The sequence below is a fragment of the Lissotriton helveticus genome, chromosome 3_1 (assembly GCF_964261635.1).
Source record: "Lissotriton helveticus chromosome 3_1, aLisHel1.1, whole genome shotgun sequence".
Taxonomy (NCBI): Eukaryota; Metazoa; Chordata; class Amphibia; order Caudata; family Salamandridae; genus Lissotriton; species Lissotriton helveticus.
Window position 1 is genome coordinate 44079637 of NC_136061.1, and position 21613 is coordinate 44101249.

Genomic DNA, 21613 nt, shown 5'->3' on the forward strand with positions numbered 1-21613 from the left:
CCTTTGACAGATTGCAGGTTGTTCAGAATACGGCGGCCCACCTGATCCTTAATGCCCCTCCCAGGACTACTTCTCGCCCCCGGCTATATCAGCTTCACTGGCTCCCTGTACAGGAGCAAGTGAAGTTCAAGGTTTGCTGTATTATACATAAGGCCCTGTCCAACTTTGGTCCTACCTACCTTGCTGACAAATTAATTCCTTACACACCTCGGAGGTCACTCCGTTTAGGATCCTGGGGCCAGATGTAGGTAACTTCTATTTACCGACTCATAAATACCGAATTTTACCGATTCGGTATTTATGAATCGGTAAATATGAAGGGGTGAGATGTAGGTAAATTTTTAAATTGGAATACCGAATCGGTAACAGTCGGTATTTACCGATTCGGTAAATACCGAATCTGTATTTCCCATTGATTCCTATGGGCTGTGAAGCCCATAGGAATCAATGGGAAATACCGATTCGGTATTTACCGAATTGGTAAATACCGAATGTTGCAAGGGTGCAGGGGGTGTCACTTTGACACCCTCTAGCACCCCAAGTAAAGGCATGTGTGACATGTGGCACACATACATGCCCTAAGGGCATGTCTGTGTGTCACATTGCACAGTGTGCATGCACAGATGTGCATGCACACCTGGATTCGGTATTTTACCACACAATAGGATTGTGTGGTAAAATACCGACTCTTAAGGGCCTTTGGCACTCTCAGGAGTGTCACCTACATTTGGATTTACCGAATCGGTAAAATTACCGATTCGGTATTTTACAGAATCTGTAAATTTACAGATTCTGTAAAATAATGGTCCCTACATCTGAAAATCCAAATACCGGTCGGTAACGGCCGAATTCGGCCGTTACCGACCGGTATTTGCTCTCCTACATCTGGCCCCAAATCCTTACTTGAGGTACCTAGAATCAAAAGGGACAGACTGGGCAGGAAGTCTTAATTTTATCTGGGCCCGTGCTATTGGAATAAGCTTCCTTTGCAACTGAGACAGTGCACGGATCACCTCCATTTCAGGAGACCGCTCAAGACTTCCCTCTTCTGTTTTTGATTTTCAGCAGATAGTCCTCCATATGCCACCCTTTCAAGTGCAGAGACACCGTTGCAGGGTTCGATTCTGGCGCTTTACAAATAAATAAATAAAATTAAAGAATTTCTAGACCCGGCCGCCAAAAAATTACTCCAGAGCCTTCTTTTCATACTTCTCATACCAGGGTGACACACATGAGCCATGACTATTATAGTCTACCCCAGAACACCTTTCAAACTAGTTAACAGTCTGATTGTTTGTAGTTTAGAACTTGGCTATTCCCCCAACTTCAACCGAGGTTAAGTAAATCTCAATGGATGGCTAGGAATGCATTTAGCTTACAAAGGGGCAGCTGTTAGGATCACTTGGATTCCAGATAGAACTCAAACATTGACCTTCTTCCCCAGGCTGTTCTCCTTGGATTCAGGGCAAAATGAACAGTCTTGTGAGGAGGGTGAAAACGCAGCTTTCAACAGTATTTTAAACTTCACACAGCAGCAGCCTGTAACCCTGGCATTGCTTGTTGTTTCTGCAGTCTTTACTTCTAATCCCCTGTTTTACTGCCCAGTTATGTTCTTGGTCTCCCCCATAAACAGTAGGCCATTCAGTTGTGAAGAGAGGGTGTTCCTTCGCGCTTGGGGCCCTCTTTTCGCCAAGATCCGTGCTGTTTCAGGATGTTTAACTTGGCAGGTGGTCATTGCTTTAGTTAAGTGGCAGATCCTTTGCAGAGATGCACGGTGCTTGTCAAAAGTCTACACACTCTTAAACGTTTATTTGTTGTCATTGGCTCAGACTAACCTACATTTAATCGAGAATTGTTTGTCCTTAAATCACATAGTAACAAAAAAGGAGAGTAAGGGATTTACCACAAAGGTGGAAGGAGTTAATTTCTGGTCCCCTGGACCTAAATTAAAAAAACAAAACATTTTTACATAGATACAGTCGGTCATTGAAGCCAACTGAAGTATCTTACAATTTATTTTAATATTGTTCTGTGGCTTCAGAATAAAATCTTTCAAGAAGTTATACTCGGACAATTTTGAACATCACCTTTTTCTATTGCACTTCATTCACACAAAAAAAGCCCGCTCCACTGTAGCCAGGTGTCGCAGCACACCCGGATGGCACTCGGCTATCCGGGTGGGACCCCGATGATGAATCATGTCACCAACCAGGTTGGTGAGTGAGGGGTCTTCCTACAAAAGAAGATCTTTCTTTTGGTATTTCTCTTTCTCCTCCTATCCCATTTAGGACCATTGTTTTGGTCCTCTGGGGATACTCCTCCTGTTGTTTTTTTGTGTGTTTTTTGTCCTTAAATCACTCCATATCTCGAATGAATAGGTCTTCACCCAGTTTAACAAATTTTTTTAAGCACCTTTATAAGCAGTTACTGCTTTGAGTCTTGAGATAGGTCCCTTACCACCATTATCATCTAGGTTTGTTCGTATTTGGTCATTCTCCTTCCCAAAATGCTTCAGGCAGTGGGGAGTTACTTGAGGAGCATTGATAGACTGCAGCCTTTAAATCCTGTTATACGCTTTGATTGAATTTTAGGCAGGTCTGTGACTGGGTCACTCTGACATCTACCCTATTTTTTTCTGTTACAACTCCAGTGTAGCATTTTGCTATTTACCTCCTGTTGTCGTCTCCCTGAAGTGTGAACTGATATCCTCTTCTCTGCTTTAATGCAGAAGGCAGCAGGTTTTTCTGCAAACTCTCATCTATAGCTAGTTCCCTTCTTAGAGTTCTTTATGCGACCAGTGTTTAGGTCTCTGATCATGAGACACCTGCTGATAAAATGATCATACCACTATTATGTTCTTTGTTGGGCCCCAAGCATATTGTTTTTGATAATAGGCCAAAAAGTTCTATTTTTAGTTTAGTCGTCTACAAAAGGTTTTACTGGATGGCAACAGGATCTTACAAGCTTTTATTGACCTACCTTCAACACGATGTCGTGTGGGTTTTCTTGATTGAGGTCTTCCTTCCTGGGGCCATTCAATAAGGAGTCAATTTGTGGAGAATTTGTGGAGGGCTTGTTATCTTTTTGCACATTCATCTTGACCCTTCTGTGTCATCGAAGCGTGTTGTTGGGTTGTAAGACATTGCATTTCTTTAGGAAAGTAAGTTGCCCTGCCTTTGTACATTTTCTAGACAGGTATGTGTTTTTCTTACTGGGAGGTTAACAATCCTACAAGCCCTCTGGATGTGCTGCATGTTGGTTTGCAATATTTGTGACGGGTACAAAATGGCTCCCAGCCTGCCACTGCAAATTGGATGGGCAGGTGTCACACTTCCAGTACGACTTTCCCATTTCAAATAATGCAAAGCCACCACTTCCCTTAATGATGTATGTAAGTATTCCCGAAGGAAGACATATAGAGCTTTAAGGCAGGCAGCTGTATATTATGAGGTGGGACATGTATGTTTATATATGTCCTTCAGCAAAACCCTGCAAATTTTCATTTTGTTGTGGAAAGGTTAGTAGTCCCATTATCTAATACAGGGTTACAGGCTTCCCCCCCCCCCCCCGCCTAGCTAACTTCTGAATGGGGCTTCCTAACTGGGTACTGTAAGGCATCAAATTAATTGTGGCATTAAACCCAACCTGATGCCCTGGTCGAATTTAATTTTACTAAAAAGGCAAAGCAACTTTCAGAAAGTTGCAAATCTGTGTCCTAGCTTGTCCAGTGGCTTCACACAGGCACTGGTCTAGAGACAACTTTCTGCTCGCTTGGGGAGTAGTGTGAACAACTTCCAGGCTTTGCAACAATAGGAGCCCGCTGCAGGAAGAGCTGTCACTTCCCCCTTGCAGGAAGCCACTCGGGATGTTAGCCGAACAGCTTCAAAGATGAAGCCGACTTTAATGGGTAAATTGTGATAACATTCTCACCCTTTGTTAATGTCGCCTAGCTGGAGACCAGGCCAGAGAGGGAAATTCCATCCCCAAACCGGTTTTCTTGTGGGCTTGTAGCCTTTAGGTAGCCACACCTCTGGGGTGGACTACCAAGCTCCTCACAGTCGAGGGGAGAATGTCAAGAAGAGTGCACTCCTGGATTACCGGATGCCACACACTGCTGAAAAATCATCACCAAGTAGAAGGGGACTTGGTGGCCCACTGCCTGGTGACTGCGTTGACCCTTCGTGGCTCTTTCCTTAAATATGGCACACTGAACCTTAGATCACTCTGGATTTGGAAAGCAGACTGAAGGACTTTCCTACTGCACCTGCATTGCACAAAGAGAGGCTGCACCGTCTGCTGGAGTGCACCTGCTGCACTTCTGGACTAACGTATTGTGGACTGTGGCTGTGTATCTGGACTCGGGGACCAGTCCTTTTCCAGCCCCAAGACCAAAGCATCGACTCCAAGGGTCAGTTGCCTAGGACCCTGGAACCAGCTCCAGGGACGAAAGAGCTGAAGAAGGCTGGCAAACTAGCATGTTGCTAGCCACCAAAGGAGACTCGATGCCACTGGGCCCCTCAAGAGAATGATCTTCGATGGACAAAAATTGCAACAGTGTCAGCTGGACCCAGATGCGCAGTCAGATTCTGGATTGGTCACCCAAGAAATACATTACCCCCCACTAAAGAATTTTGCTTCACCAGCTGTGCCCAAAGACCGGTAGCCCAACAGCAGCTGGCCTTCTACTGCCTTGAAGAGGACTTCTTGGAACCCCAGCCTCTGTTGCAAAAGTGGTCCCACATCACCGTGGACCAAGGAATCATCAAGGAGGCACCTATGTTGACCGCACAGTAACTGGAGCATCAGGGCCACCCAATAAAAATCTATGGCGGTTGTGCTGTAAGGGCTGGAACTGGACTGAAACTATCTAGTGGACAGGTAACTGCCCAAAGTATCTCTACTGGCCCCCTAGAACTTCCCCTCCCCCCCCCCCCCTTGAGACTTGATGGCCCAAGCCGGGCCGGAGTAGCTAAGCTAACTGTCTCAAACTTTTGAAAGGTTTGCAATGTTTTTGTTGACAAATACCAGTTTGCGGTTGTAAGTAAGTGATAAAATCTTTAAAATCTGTATCTGCATAACCCTCCAGTGGATTTAGCTCATCAAGGACTTTAAAAAATCATCAAGACACTATAAATTAGTGTTGTATTTCTTGCGTGTTGTGTGGCTTTCTTATTCAATTGTTTGGTACTGTTTAATGCTTCACACTAAGTCTCTTTGTTCATGCCTTGCTGCTCGAAAGCCATAGCTATCCAGGGTTGAACTTGAGATTGTTTAACTGAGCCTGACTGGACCCAATAAAGGTTTTGCGAGTGTATTTCACGATAAGGCTACCTAGCCATATCTATCGTATAACACACCCAGATCATCATAGAGAAGAGTTATTGCAGGCTATGTACTAACAGACCATGGTAGAAAGAAATTCTAGTCCTGTATTCCTTTGTGTCGATGGTCTACTTTCTCCTGTCAATATAAGTTATCCTGTGTCTAAATAAGTGGGGCTATTTGCCTTCATCTCGCATGGCATATGTATGTTGTCTTTTGTGAATGTGGGATTTTTGATGAACGTATGGACTTGTGTCAAGCGCAGTCCCCTTGTACCCGAAGTGTGTGTTGCACAAAATGATAGCTGGCTCTCTTTCTGTTGAGCTGGTATTGTCGATCTCGGATATAAATGTAAATGTAGCCGTACTTGTAAAGCGCACTGATACTCCTGAGTGTCCTGGCGCTGTACTCCTACCGCTAGGGAACCCTTCCTGTTTTTTCCCCGTGAAATGTCCACTCCTGGGCATCCCCAGGGTGCAACCAGGCATCCCTAGCGCTGTAGGAGGCATGTACCAGCCTGCATGTTCCTTTTCCATGTTTGCTTTGAAGGTCATTGAATAGTGTGCTGTTTCTTTGGAACTGTTTTTAATGTGCGTGTACTCCTATGTTTTCCGTAGTGATGGTTTGGCGGCAGGTGGAACAGGGCATCCGCGTTTGCTCAGCGTTCCCGAGCTGTGTCTCTGTTTGGCAGAAAGCTGGGTCACCTTCAGACTGTACCTTCAGGAGCTGATGCAATACAAGAGGCAAAATCCCGGCAAGGTAAGCTAGTTTCTTCTCATAATGGCATGTAGCCCACCTGCAAATCTCTTGACAGCAAAGTCATGCCACTCCACAGGATGCAGGAAGTGAAGGAGCGAGTTCTGTGTCTGCTGTACGGTAGATGGGGCCCCCCTCCTCCTTTACTAAGAAGGCAAAATCTGAAAAAGGAGAAAAAACTTCTAACATAAATTTCCACTAATGGATCAATGAAGTGATACACACACTCTTGATAATCAAGAAGCTGCAGTCTGGAAGGCCCCATATCTGCTGTCCCCAAGAGGGATGGGGCTTTCTGGATTGCTTTCTTGAACTCCGAAAGGCACCATCTGCCTCCACTGCCTCAGTGCTCAGTTATGTACCCAAGACGGTCTGTTCTCTCCAGGGCCTGCTAATCATCTCCTCTGTGACATGAATGTGTTCTGCGTTAGAATAATCGTCCACTTCTCTTAATATGCTGTGTTATGTGATAAAATCATTCTTTTTTTTCTGTTTCATGCACTGTTCTCGTATGTAAATAAGTGTTGGATTAAAAGGTGTTTCTTAAAGACCTGTGTTCGAGTCATATGAGCTGCAGATCTCCACTGAGCAGTAGATCGCCACCTGGTGTTGGGCCCGGATGATTGCATGTTTTTGTCGTCTTGGAAGAAGTCTTTGTAGACACGAGATAGGTGACTCCTCTCTTGGACGATAGTGCGCATGGGCATCGACTCCATCCTTGTTTTTCGCCATGATGGGAAATGATGGAGTTAGTAGAAATAGAGAAAGGGATGTCCATGTGTTTATATCTAATTAAGATAGAACTGGAACAACTTAGATTGTTTTTTTCCGCATCTGGGTTCGGATATAACTTTTCCGCTCCGGTTCTAGTACTTTGATGCGTAAAAACTTTACCAAACATCTTTCGATACCAATATCTCTACTCGACTTCATCAGCTCGATTCTGGTCGTCGACGTGGGCCGTTGGGCCTATCCACGCTGTGAGGCCTACAACTCATGGAAAGGACGCCATTCAAGAGATGGCCAGAGTGTGGAGCAAAATTTCCACACAGCGACCATCACGAGTTGTGTAACCTGTGCTTATCGCCAGAACACGACGAGTCAAGCTGTCCACCATCGATCCTGGCTCTGAAGAAAATAGTAAAGCCTTCCGGTAGCTCCATACCGATCAAACCGCACGTGCCGATACCACCAGCTCCTTCGGCACCGAAAGAAGTCCCGGTTCCGAAACACACTCAGAAACCGTCGACTCCGAAGCCTGTTTCCGACGCTTCCAAGCAGCCCAAAACAGCATCCAGCCCGAAATCTTCGGTGCCCAAACCTACGAAGCCTGCTTCTGATCCTTCCAAACCCACGAAACAGGCCTCGACTCCTAAGACAATATCTTCGGTGCCGAAACCTACGCCAAAGGACTATATAACAGCTCCTAAGGCTAAAGACAAGCAACAACCATGCCCGGAACTGAAAAAATCAGCACCGAAAGCGGTTCCTCAAGAAGAGGAGCTTTTTCAACCTGATCCTTTGCAAAAAAGGATCTACATTGATCCACAAACAGGACATGTTTCTACTATGCCACACCTAAAGAGGAAGTTAGATACAGCACCTACACCTCCAGTGCCTGTCAAGAAGGATTCTGCCACATCACCTATGCACCCTTCTTCTCCTGTACCTTCCCTTTCACCTCCTCTTCCTTCAAACATTTCACCTCAAAATTCTCCTCCTCATTCTTCACCACCACATACACCTCCTCAGAATGATGAGTATAACCTAAGGGAAGGGGGAGACCCAGATGATCCTTTTCCCTACCCAAGTGATGCACCAGACTGGGAGTACCCAAACCCACAAGATGTACCAGATATCCCTGACCCACATACATATCCATCCAAACCATCTCCTCAAGAAGATAATATTGGTTTCGGACACTTACTCAATAGGGCTGCCATCTATCATGGTGTCACAATGCACTCGGATGAAGATTTTCTGCTAGATACTATTGAACAAGCCCAAAGGTCAGTTCAAATACTACCTATGATTAAAGGGGTCATTAAGCATGCACCAGAAGTATTTAAAGATCCTGTACGAGCTAGGATCATAAAACCAAGCATAGAAAAAAAGTACAGACCTGCTCCTTCAGGTTACTGCCTACATTAAAGGACAGCTACCCTTAGATTTCCTAATCGTTTCAAACGCCAGAAAACGAGCAAACTCCCAAATACCAAGTGTAGCGCCACCTCCTGATAAGGAAGCAAAAATAATAGACGCTTCAGGCAAGAGAATAGCTGCACAAGCTAGCAATACATGGCGCATAGCTAACACAAGCCCTCCTCGCAAGATACAACAGGGTTCACTATGATCAGTTAGAAAAACCTTTACAACATCTACCTGACCAATATAAAGAACAGGCAAATGACCTTATCCAAGAGGGTAAGCTATTCTCAAATGCCTCACAAATGCCTCAATCAAGTGCGCTCTTGATGGAGCAGACACTGCATCTAGAGCAATAAACACCAGTGTCCTCCTTAGACGACATGATTGGCTACGCATCTCAGGCTTTAAGCAAGAGGTGCCTACAACCATCTTAAATCGGCCATTCAACCAACAACAATTGTTTGGTCCAGAGGTAGACCGAGCACTTGAATAAATGAAGAAAGACACTGATACAGCCAAATCTGTGGGAGCTCTGCTGTCCACCCAAGCATGAGGCTCCTTTTGTCACTCCTTTTACAGAGGAGGCTCCAAACAAGCTGGAGCAGACAATTCAGCTTTCTTTAATACCAATACACAAACATCCTCCAATAGAGGATATTTTAGAGGAGGCTACAGAGGCAACAACAACAAGGGAAGAGGTCGAGGAAATAACAATAATCGAACCTCTACCAACACAAAACAGTGACTTCCTTCTGCTTCCCCAAGAGCATTCCACTCCTGTAGGGGGCAGACTAACACCGTTCCTACCTGTATGGAACTCCATCACAACAGATAAGTGGGTAAAACAGATTATCCAGTATGGCTACTACCTAGAACTTACAGCTACCCCTCCACATATACCACCCAGACAGCGTCCAATGTCTACAGAACATCTGACGCTGCTCAAACAAGAGGTTCTATCATTGATTTTAAAAGACGCAATAGAAATAGTTCCATTACAACATCAAGGAACAGGGGTTTACTCACTGTATTTCCTAATACCCAAGAAGGACGGGACACTAAGACCTCAGGCCCCTCAATCTATATATACACTCAGATCATTTTCATATGATCACTTTACAACAAGTGCTCCCATTGTTGCAACAAGGCGATTTTCTTACTACACTAGATCTCAAGGACGCCTACTTCCACATTCCCATACATCCTTCTCACAGGAAGTATCTAAGGTTTGTCAAAGAAGAAGGACAGCACTATCAGTTCAAAGTCCTTCCATTCGAGGTCACAATTGCACCAAGAGTGTTTACAAAGTGCCTAGCAGTAGTAGCAGCACATCTCAGAAGACAACACATCCATGTCTTCCCATACCTAGACAATTGGCTCATAAAAGCCAAGTCATTCAATCAGTGTGTCAAACACACATCTCAAACAACTCAAACATTGCTCAACTTAGGGTTTACAATCAACTACATCAAATCACATCTTCAGTCCTCTCATGTACATCAATACTTAGGGGCTACACTAAACACAGCAACAGCACTAGCTTATCCCAGTCCAGCCTGGATACAGAGCATTCAAGCCTTAGTCACAAGGTTTCAAACACAACACTCTCTCCCAGCCAGAGTGTTCATGCAACTAATAGGCATGGTGACATCATGCATTTTTATTGTTCCATATGCAAGACTGCAAATGCGCCCATTGCAAGAATGTCTAGCACATCAGTGGAACCAGGATCAAGGACAACTTACAGACCTGGTGTTGGTGGACAGCCGCACACATCGCGCTCTGCAGTGGTGGAACACCAAAAACGTGTCCAGAGGGCAGCAGTTCCTCGAGCCTGTTCCACAAATAGTACTTACTACAGACGCATCCCTGACAGGATGGGGAGCCCATCTCCTACACCATACAACTCAAGGGAAATGGACCACTCAACAAAGAGTGTTCCACATCAACCACCTAGAGCTGCTAGCAATATTCCTAGCACTCAAGTCCTTCCAACTACATGTACAGAACAAAGATGTCCTGATCCGGACGGACAACATGACAGCCATGTACTACATTCAAAAACAGGGGGGGACACTCTCTGCAACTGTCCCAGCTTGCACAGAACATTTGGAGATGGGCCATTCCCCAAAAAAAATATCTGCTAGCAGGACACCTTCCAGAAGTTCACAATCAGATAGCAGATCTGCTAAGTCGGCAGACACAACAGATTCACGAATGGGAACTGCATCAGCAAGTTCTCCTACCATTCTTTCACAAGTGGGGTCATCCAGACATCGATCTGTTCGCCACACACAAACGCAAAATGCCCATCCTTCGCCGCCAGGTTCCCACAACCGTTGTCCAAGGGCAATGCGATATGGATGAACTGGTCAGGCAGATTTGCGTACGCTTTTCCGCCACTCCCACTAATACCACTAGTAGTGCGCAAGCTAAGGCAACAGTCTCTCAAAATGATCCTAGTAGCTCCCACATGGGCACGCCAACCGTGGTTCACAACGCTGCTAGAACTCTCTATAGTTCCACACCAAAAGCTGTGTCTGACACCATCCATGCTAACGCAGAACCATGGAGACATCAGACATCCAGATCCAAGTCGATCTGGCTCCTGAAGTCTTAGAGTTTGGTTACCTTAACCTACCACCAGACTGTATGAATATCATTAAGGAAGCTACTAGAGCTTGCTATGCAGCAAAATGGAAGAGATTTGCCATTTACTGCAATAACAATCAGATTGATCCACTGGATGCTTCTATCCAGAATATTATCTGCTACCTTCTACACTTACAAAGATGTAATCTAGCATATTCATCTATGATGTAATCTAGCATATTCATCTATAAGGCTTCATCTTGCAGCCATTGCTGCATACCCACAAAATTGACAACATATGTCATTATTTAGAGTACCTGCAATTAAAGCATTTATGGAAGGATTAAAAAGAATCATTCCTCCTAGGTTACCACCCTCTCCAGGGTGGAACCTAAACATTGTTCTTACCAGACTCATGGGACCCCTTTTTGAACCTTTACACAAATATGAGCTGCAATTCCTCACATGGACAACAGCTTTCCTTATTGCTATTACCTCTCTCAGAGTAAGTGAAATTCAAGTCTTCACTATACAGGAAACATTTTTACAACTACACCGTAACAAAGTGGTCCTAAGAACAAATCCAAAATTCCTTCCTAAAGTCATTACTCCATTTCATCTAAACCAATCAGTAGAGTTGCCAGTGTTTTTTCAAAACCCAGACTCTGTAGCAGAAAGAGCTCTACACACCCTAGACGTAAAGAGAGCCCTTCTCTATTACATTGATATGACCAAAACCTTTCGAAAAACAAAAGAATTGTTTGTAGCTTTCTCACCACCACATAAGGGCAACCCCATCTCTAAAACTGGATTTGCTTGGTGGATTGTAAAATGCATACAAATATGCTATCAAAAGGCAAAACATACATTAACAATTCCTCCTAGAGCTCACTCTACACGCAAACTAGGAGCCTCTATGGCCTTCTTTGGGAACTTTCCTCTAGAAGACATATGCAAAGCAGCAACATGGTCTACAATACATACATTCACTAAACACTATTGTGTTGATGTGCAAGCAAAGCAGCAAGCTGCAGTAGGCCAAGCTGTCCTCAAAACTCTCTTTCAAAGTACTGCAACAGATACTGGCGACCACCGCTAGGGAAAATACTGCTGTATAATCAATGCTCAGTGTGAGATCTGCAGCTCATATGCCTCGAACGGAAAATGCTACTTACCAGTATGCATCTGTTCTTGGGATGTAGAGCTGCAGAGTCTCACACGCCCACCCGCCTCTCCGGGACCTGTATCTGTTCCAGTTCTATCTTAATTAGATAAACACACATGGACATCCCTTTCTCTATTTCTACTATTATTCCATCATTTCCCATCATGACGAAAAACAAGGATGAGTCGATGCCCATGCGCACTATCTTCCAAGGGAGGAGTCACCTATCTTGTGACTACAAAGACTTCTTCCAAGACAACATGCAATCATCCGAGCCCAACACCAGGTGGTGATCTAATGCTCAGTGTGAGACTCTGCAGCTCTAAATGCTAAGAACAGATGCATACTGGTAAGTAGCATTTTCCTTCTGCATTAGTGTCTCAAAAAGTCTCTCTTTTGTAAATGTACCAGTGACCGCATTGTTCACATATTGTTTCTGCGTGGAATCGTGAGTGACGGTGCTAGATGGTAGGGGATCGAGCCTTTCCAGTTGCTATTTCTGGGCCTGATCTGTGATCCGGCCGACCAAGGCAATATGCTGAATTTTTCTGCTATCATTTTCTAACACCAGGACCCAAATCAGCAGTTCCCACACATTATCTGCATTTTATTTAGTGCACCAACCTGCCAGGAGTCTTTCTTATTTTCACTTCCAGCATAGCACAAACAAACAGGCCTGATTTAAGGAGCCAATCGGCCCTTCTTATGGAAAAGTATCATCCTGGCTGGGACCTTTCTGATCCTAATACCTAGATTGCAATGGAAGGAAGCAAAGGCACATAGCTTATCTCTTCAGAAGTAACTTGGAGAAACTTTGTGTTGGGTGAAGGCTTTTGACTAAGTTCAGTCTCAGTATGTAAGGGATGTGAATACACTGTAAGAATGCACAATTTATTTGTAATTATATTAATGATTTAAATGGCTGTAACTAATTAACTTTTTATTTACTTTTATAGCGCTTCTCATCCCATTGTAGGATATCGAAGCATTTACATCACACACAGAAACACAATAAATCATGAGTTTGTAAATCCGTTTCGAGGAAATATTACTTTATACAATGATGGTTGTTAGGTGTAGGAATCACATATCGTCCATACTTGTATAAATTATCTGTTAAGAGTGAATATTTGGGAGAAACATAGTTTGGATATAAAATGTAATTTAGTGATTGGGGTTGTCTGTAGTAAGAAGACTATTTATTCCCAGAGGAGCCCTTCGTTGCAATCTGGGAATAACAGATTGAGAAAAAAACAATAAGGATCTATATCTGTGACTTAGATTGCATGTACATTCTTGATGCTGCTACATATATCACTGTGCTATATTAGAAGGACTGCAACTTATGAACTTGGAAGTAACAACATGATGCAGTGCCAAAAGAAGGTGCCCACTTACCTATCTATATAAAATACAAAATTGTGATCTGCATGTTAGTGTGCTTTTCAGCAGGCACATTAACTCTCTCTGCTGCTTTGTGTTTCAAAACTCTTATTGGGCAAAACCTAGAACCTTCCCAGAGCTGCATTTACCACTCGAGTTATCTTTCAGCTACTACAATTTCCTAACAATTGCTAGGAGCTCTAAGATCAGATGAGATACCTGCTGCACAGACATTAAAATACAGTCTCTTTGTGAGCAGTTAAGTAGTGTAGAACCGATTTGCTGTCACCTTTGTCCTTGGTGCTAATTTCTGTGCAGGAGATTTTTTGTAAACATAAATAAATTTATAAGTTAACTGTCTGTCAGACTTGATCCCCAATTTACGGATTCCCGAATAAATTTTTTCAAATTCCAGCAATGGTGGGCTCCTCTCTTTTCATACTGTGAGGACATTCTGTCTGTCTATATATTCCCCCTTCAGTCTATTTCTTGCTGTACTACTTTTCCTGGCTGTAGAGTCTGTCGGTTCCACATTTAATGGCTCACGCTGTTCAATTTATTTCTTCCCCAGTTTTGTGCCTCGGTCTGTGCAGGCTGCCTCAGCCTTTCTGTGGTTGGACACTACGTTCCTGGCATCATGATATCCTACATAATCTGTGAGTATTCTTGGGTTATGTTTCTGTGATATCTTGATCATTGTGCTTGGATATTTTACGAACGGGTTGTTGTACAACCTCACATAGTTGTAGATGAGTTTAGATGTGTTTTTGTCTAATGGATACTGCTGACCCAGGTTTCTCTTCTTTAGACATTTGGGCTACGATCTAGATGTTTCAGCATTGGTCCTGGGTCTCAGTGGGGATAGCTCTGAGGCTTCTTTTTCTCCTGCCTCTTGTACCCTCCGTGTAAGCAGCGTCAATTGGCACATTTGGGCCCTTAAAATGCCAGCAGGCCCTGTATCAATGCTGCCTCCCGACTTCATTCAGGTCTTGAGGGAGATGGCTCAGTATCTGCCATAGTAGCTGACCAATCCCCATCTCTCCTGAGGCAGTCTGTGGCCCCTTCCCCAGCAGAGCTCACATTTATGATGGATGCACCAGTACTCGGTTGTGGGTAATCACTTACAGGAGGTGGAGCTCAGGAGCTTCTGACACCAGCAGAGAGCCCGCTCCTCAACATTCTGGGGAAGCTTCGGCCCATTCTTTTGACCTTGAAGGCTTTCCATCCCTCTGTTAGGAGGAGGCTGTTGCAGTTTCTCGCTGACAATATTATTATTATTATTTATTTAAGTAGCTTATACAGCGCGCAGCTACCCCCGAAGGGGTGTCCCGGCGCTAAAAACAGGAACTCACGACTAAAAAGGGGAAGCAGGAGGAATGTAGGACTAGAATCATGTTCTAGAGAAGAGCCACGTTTTTAATTTACTGCGGAAAAGGGATTCTGAAGGGCAAAACCTGAGGTCAAGTGGGAGGCAGTTCCATAGTTTAGCAGTCGTCACGCTGAACCCTCTGCCGCCCATTCTAGATCGTCTAAAGCGAGGTACAGTCAGGAGACGTAGTTTATTGGATCTCAGAGTTCTCACTGATTGAGATATTACCACTCGCTTTTTCAGATATCCTGGCCCTAGACCGTTGATGGCACGAAAGGCGAGGGGGAGACTCTTGAATTGAATGCGGCTTGCAATGGGGAGCCAGTGTAGCTCTTTGCAATAAAAAGCAACCGACTGACGGTAAGGGATATTTCCAATCAGTCTAGCTGCCGCATTCTGCACGGTCTGGAGACGATCAATCAAGTATTGAGGGGCACCAGCATATAAGCTGTTGGCGTAATCTAAATGGGATGTGATGAGGGCCTGAGTGATAGTTCTACGGACGTCTAAAGGGATTTAAGGAAAAATCTTTTTAATCATGCGAAGTTTCGCGAAGCAGGCTGAGGTGACCTTGTTAATTTGCGTTTTACAGGAGAGTGAGTCATCGAACTGAAAGCCAAGGTTACGTGCTGATTGGACCGGGGAGGGCGGGGGGTTAAGCGCTGTGGGCCACCACAGGCTGGGGGATATTGGAACTTTCTGGTTAAAAAATAAGACCTCTGTCTTATCAGTATTAAGCCTAAGGTGGTTGATGGTCATCCAGGCACAGATGTTATCCAAACAGTGGCGGAAGTTGGCAAAGGTGGAGTCAGAGTGGTCTCTAAAAGAGAATATCAGCTGAGTATCGTCAGCATAAGAGACCACCCTGACCCCACAGGACTCCACCACTGTAGCCAAGGGAGCGAGATAGACATTAAAAAGCAGAGGGCTCAGGGCAGAGCCCTGCGGAACACCACACAGCAGGGGTTTACCCTCTGATTTAAAAGGTCCGAGCGCCACCCTCTGCGTTCTGCCAGTGAGGAATGACTCAACCCAGGCTAATGCAGAGCCGCCAATTCCAGCCTGCCTTAGACGGTTAAGAAGGATTTTATGTGAAACCGTATCAAAAGCGGCGGATAGGTCGAGGAGGACCATCATTGCCTCCTCGCCCCTATCCACACACTCACGGGCGGTCTCAGCTACTTCCAAGAGAGCAGTTTCGGTGCTGAAGCCCGCTCTAAAGCCAGATTGAGAGTCGTGTAGAAAAGAGTTGTTTTCAAGATATTCTGTCAGTTGCAGCTGAACGGCCTTTTCCAGAATTTTTGTGGGTTTGGGAAGGAGGGAGATGGGGCGAAAGTTGTTAAATTTTGTAGGGTCGGCATCAGGCTTTTTCAAAATGGGGACTAGGAGAGCTTCCTTCCAAATAGATGGAAATATGCCATGATGGAGGGAGGCATTCCAAATAGAAAGAAAGGGGCAAGCCAGTATAGGGGCTAGGTCACCCAGGACCTTGGCAGGAATAAGGTCAGAAGGCGAACCTGATCTGCACTGGGTGAATAACCTGAGTGCGGTCTCATGAGACAGCTCGTTAAAAGACTGTAGGGAAGCCGATTCCGGGGCCAGGTCAGGAGGAACCGGGAAGTGTTCCTCAGCAGGGAAAGAGGTACTAATTTTATCGATTTTCTCTAGAAAATAATCACAGTCCATCACATAGAGCCTGGCTAAAGGGGTTCTGCGAAGCCCTGGCGGGAGGGTTTACAAACTCTTTAACAATATTAAAAATGGTTTTGGAGGAGTTCTTAGCTTTAGAGATTTGAAGTGAGAAATAATCTCTCATGGTGACTTTTTTTAGTTTAAGAAATTTTCTCAAGGCAGTTTTGTAAGTAGCTTTGGATTCGGGGTCATAATTCTGCCGCCACTTGCGTTCTAGTAATTTGCAGCGGCTTTTTTCCTCTCGAAGGGTCAGTGAGAACCACGGGGCAGAAGGGCGTGTTCGAGCGGAGGTGATAGGTTTAAGGGGGGCGATGGAGTCAATAGCAAGAAGTAGTGCGGAATTAAGTTTGGACACATTATCGTCAATGTCACTAGACAAAGGGTCCGGCTGATAATCAAATAAAGGATCTAAGGTCGAACAGGTAACTTTATGCCACTTTCTTCCCAGCTCTTTACCACGGACAGTGGGTGTGGGTCTTGAGTATATCTCTAGGTCAAAAGGGACAAGATGGTGATCTGACCAAGTAAGAGGAAGAGAGGAATGGACTGTAATATTAGAGAAATTGGCAAAAATAAGGTCAAGTGTATGCCCAGCTGTATGTGTTGGACCCTTGACTAATTGAGACAGGTTCAAGCTCTGCATCATTTCCAACAACGAGTTGGCTTTTAAGCAAAGAGAATTATCCACGTGGAGGTTGAAGTCTCCGAGCACCATAAAATGTTGGTGCTTGAGGGAGAGATCAGCCATCAGGTGGATTAATGCCGTTAAAGAGAGAGTCGAGGCGGTAGGAGGGTTGTAGACTAGAATACCCGCCATGACGACTGCCGCAGTGTCTGCAATAGTGAAATACATAGCTTCGATCATCCCGATATTCGTCAGTTTGGTAATAGACAAATTGAGATGGGATTTTAGGATAATGGCAAGACCGCCTCCTGTTTTGCCCCCTTCACGGTTGATACCCTTAAAGAGATAACCCGGCGGGCTAGCTAGGTGGATATCAGGGTCAGAGGTGTCTTTGAGCCATGACTCAGTGAGGAACAAAATATCCCAGGCGTCCGATACAATTGACGCCCAGATCTCGTTGGAATGACTGGGGAGGGAACGACAGTTAATCAAACCTGCTTTCAGCGTCAGAGGATGATTCAGGCGCTTGGGCAGGCTGAGGCAGGGAGAGGGGCGTAGGCTCCATGGCGGGAGGGTGAAATTGCAATGTGGACAATAGAAGGGGGCGTCTTCCAGATGGCAGGGACAGCAGCGCGGAGAGGACGGGCAGGTAGTAGGCTTTAAATGCAGAAGCTGGGATCTGGTCCAGTTAATACGACCAGAAGCAGACTGTTCGCCAGGGGGACTGGCCCTAGGCACGGGCCAGGCGCGGACGGGCGCAGACGGGCTTGCCTTAGGCGCGCCTTCGGCGCGCAAACGGCGCTCCCGCTGCGCTCGTCCGCTGCGCTTGCATGGAAAGCACATTAGTAGATAGGGAGGGGGCGTGGCCTCGCGGGTGGGCGTGTCCCCGCGTGACAGCAGCGATGGCGGCCGTGGATATTACCCTGCAACACAGCGCTAAAATCCGCTGTTTGTAGGGTATAGCAGAGTGGCAGTATGGCGAAAGTGCCCCAAAGGAGCTCAGGGTAGGTGCACAGAAGTTAAAATCACGTTAAACACATAACACAAATTTAAAAGAATTCGAGCAGCACACCTCCGGCTTTCCGCCTCAGAGGTCAGAATTTCCACGTGCAAGGAACGGATCATACACGCAATTGGCTTGGTATGATCTATGTAAAAATATTACCGTAGTATTGCAACAGGCAAGGCGAAGTAGGGCACTGAGTTCTGTGCGATGAGTCCTTAAGTCTCTGGATGTGTGCTGGAGACGAAGAACATCTTTATAGCGGCCAACCACCTGGCGGAGCACCTGAATGCTAGAGCACACATATTGAGAAGATCGTAAGCGGTATCTACACCCCAAGGTGGCGCAGGGTATATTCGATATGGGGACATTTCTTATGTGTACATCCTTCAAACCTATGCATAGTTTTTTGCTGCGCCCCTGAAAGCTGTCTTCCTCATTGCAATTTCGCCCTCTTATTGCGTGAGTAAATTGTAGGCACTGTCAGTGCAACTGTGCTGCTTCACCTTCTTGCCAAACAAATTAGTGCTGAGAACTCGGACAGCCGCCTTAATAAAGGTTTTGGCTCCCTTTCACACTAGGCAATAAGTCACTCTGCCAGAATTCTTCAATCCCCCCACACTCCTCGAAAGCGAAGGAGAGGCTCCACCAGTTGTACCCCAGAGTGCTTGGTGTTTTTACATAGATCATACCAAGCCAATTGCGTGTATGATCCGTTCCTTGCACGTTTTTTTGTAGTAAAGAGAGGGAGCACTGTGAAGAAGATCCTGCAATGTGGACAGTCGTATGGATTAAGATCTGCATTGCACTGGCTCCTCGGGGTTTGAGAGCCCCTCCCCCAAGGCTCCTGTAAAGGTGTTGACACGAGGGATGCCTGTTCTTGACATCTGACAAGCTATGACTGAGGAGTCACTGAAAATGTTCACAAATCACTCCTGCCTTGACAGCCAGAGCTGGATGGAATGATACCATCTCTGGTGCGGTTCTGCAGGACGTTTGAACTCGGTCCACTGCACAGATCCTCCAAGTTCGAGAGGCGCAGCTTCGTTATCTATTTTAAAGTTAATGGTTACGAAGGATACCATCTCCAGTGCAGCTCTGCAGGACTTTTGAACTAAGTCCACTCCACAGATCCTCCAAGTTCGAGAGACGCAGCTTCGTTATCTATTCTAAACTTAAGGATTCTGAGGTTAAAAGTATCTGTGAGCAGAACAGGATACTTATCTTTGCTAACGCAAAGTCCTTACTGCCCTCCAGCCTCACTTTGGAATGGCCTCTTCAACATTTAAAACGATCCTAAGTTAGTAGTGGGCACATTCTCATCAACAGTTATTTAAAACACTGATATCTGATTTCCAGGGCGGTACAGAACCAGCGTGTAGTCGCACAGCACTGCTTCTGTACAAGGTCTCCACAACATTTTCAGCTGGATGACTAGAAACCAGCTGAAACTAAATGGAGAAAAAACTGAGATCCTCCTTCTGGGGAAACAACAGGACCTGTGGAACCCCTCCCACTGGCCTTCCCTGATGGGGAAACCTCCCAGTACCAGCCACCCAGGTACGCAATCTGGGGGTCATTGTGGATAGCTCCCTCTCCATGAAACAACAGGTCAGCAAAGTCGTCGGCCTATGTTTTACCATCATGAAGTGGCTGAGGAAAATCCTCTGAATCCCGCCCATCTCCACCCAAACAACCGTAGTCAATGCCCTGATTACATCTCGGCTTGACTACGGTAACATCCTGTACCTTGGCTCAAATAAAGCTGTAGTACGGTGGCTGCAGCTTATCCAGAACTCAGCTGCCAGGCTGCTGTGTAGAATTCCTAAAACCTCCAGGGTCTCGAATTACCTACGTGACCTGCATTGGCTCAGGGTAGAAAGCCGGATTAGATTTAAAGCCCTGAGTTCTATGTTCAGAATAAAAGAGGGCACTGCACCAAAATACCTACTAGCACTAGCCCATCCCTACACTCCCAAACGCAACCTACGGTCACAATCAGCAGCCAACTTTTGTGTGCTTAGGTTCAAACTCTCAAGAATGGGAGGGAGATCCTTTCCACACCTAGGACCTACCCTCTGAAACGCACTCCCTCCTTATATTCGCAAGGAGGAAAACTACGCTAGGTTCAGAAAGAACATCAAAACCTGGTTGTTCAAGCAATAACCAGGACGACCCTGCGAACCCTTGCCACTCTTCTGTGCTGTGTCTCGGTGCCGGGAAACCTTTTTTGGGTAGCTGTTGCGCCGTACAGGTTTAAAAAATAAATAAATAAATAAATACTGCATGATGCCACCTATTGAGGCACAGGAGCAGTGCTAAAAACTCTCCAGATCCAGTTTGATGCATGGGGGATATTCTAAAGCGGAGTAATCAGCTATTTAGATAGAGTATCTACCAGAAAGAACATTATCTAAAGTAAGTAACTTGTTCGGTTTTTTTCTATGTAAAACCTAAACTCGCAGAAAATCAGACCTCCAAGGCAGAGCAACATTTTTCTTATTGCATCAGACCAAAAAAGGTTGTGTCTACATTTTCAGATTTTCAACAAAAATTGCGAACAAGAAATGCAACTTCAGAGTAGACTTTAATACTTCTTGATTATCCGTCTATATACCGAAAATTGTGTATAAGATCCTTGTAAATATACCAGACTTCTTAATCATTGTATGTGACAAAGAAATATTAGTACACAGGATACCTTTCTGAGGAATTGTTCTCTTACAATGAGTTTTATCATTTGCTTTGAGCATCATATCTCTAGTAGTCTTAATGGACCTTTCAGCGTAGTTCCCAACTCTTTCAGCCTGGTTAACTCTTCATTTCAGAATGCAGACCTAAAGCTCATAGCAGAGCACATGACACAAAGAAACCACACACTTAAGAGAACAATTTAGCCATTGGCGTCATGGGGAGGGAGGATCAGTCGAAGAGCCAGGTCTTGAGGTCCTTCTTGAACATGTGCAGGGTAGGGGTGCGTCTGATGTTCACCGGGAGCTCGTTCCAGGTCTTGAGGTCCTTCCTGAACGTGTGCAGGGTAGGGGAGCATCTGATGTTCACCGGGAGCTCGTTCTAGGTCTTGAGGTCCTTCCTGAACGTGTGCAGGGTAGGGGAGCGTCTGATGTTCACCGGGAGCTCGTTCCAGGTCTTGAGGTCCTTCCTGAACGTGTGCAGGGTCGGGGAGCGTCTGATGTTCACTGGGAGCTCGTTCTAGGTCTTGAGGTCCTTCCTGAACGTGTGCAGGGTAGGGGAGCGTCTGATGTTCACCGGGAGCTCGTTCTAGGTCTTGAGGTCCTTCCTGAACGTGTGCAGGTTCGGGGAGCGTCTGATGTTTACCGGGAGCTCGTTCCAGGTCTTGGCCGCGATGTAGACGAAAGCTCTTCCCCCTGTTCTGTGTTTGCGGATGCGGGCGACCTCCGCTACGGCAAGGTCCGCGGAGCTTTATTGGCATTAATTGTCTGTCCGAAGGCTGTTCTGCATTTACATAAAGGCCCGCCCGTTTAGAGGTTACTGCATGCCCCACCCAGTGGTCCTAAATTGAACACTAGCGAGGCACGC

General features: G+C 45.5%; 1 protein-coding gene across 1 annotated transcript in view; it reads left to right on the top strand.

Annotated features, from left to right (window-relative positions):
• Positions 1-21613, top strand: part of RETREG2 (reticulophagy regulator family member 2) — a 132178-nt gene that overhangs the window by 57831 nt on the left and 52734 nt on the right. The window contains exons 4-5 of the mRNA XM_078679192.1: positions 5940-6081; positions 13938-14022. Coding sequence (XP_078535318.1) covers positions 5940-6081; positions 13938-14022 — 227 coding nt within the window. The remainder of the gene's footprint in view (positions 1-5939; positions 6082-13937; positions 14023-21613) is intronic.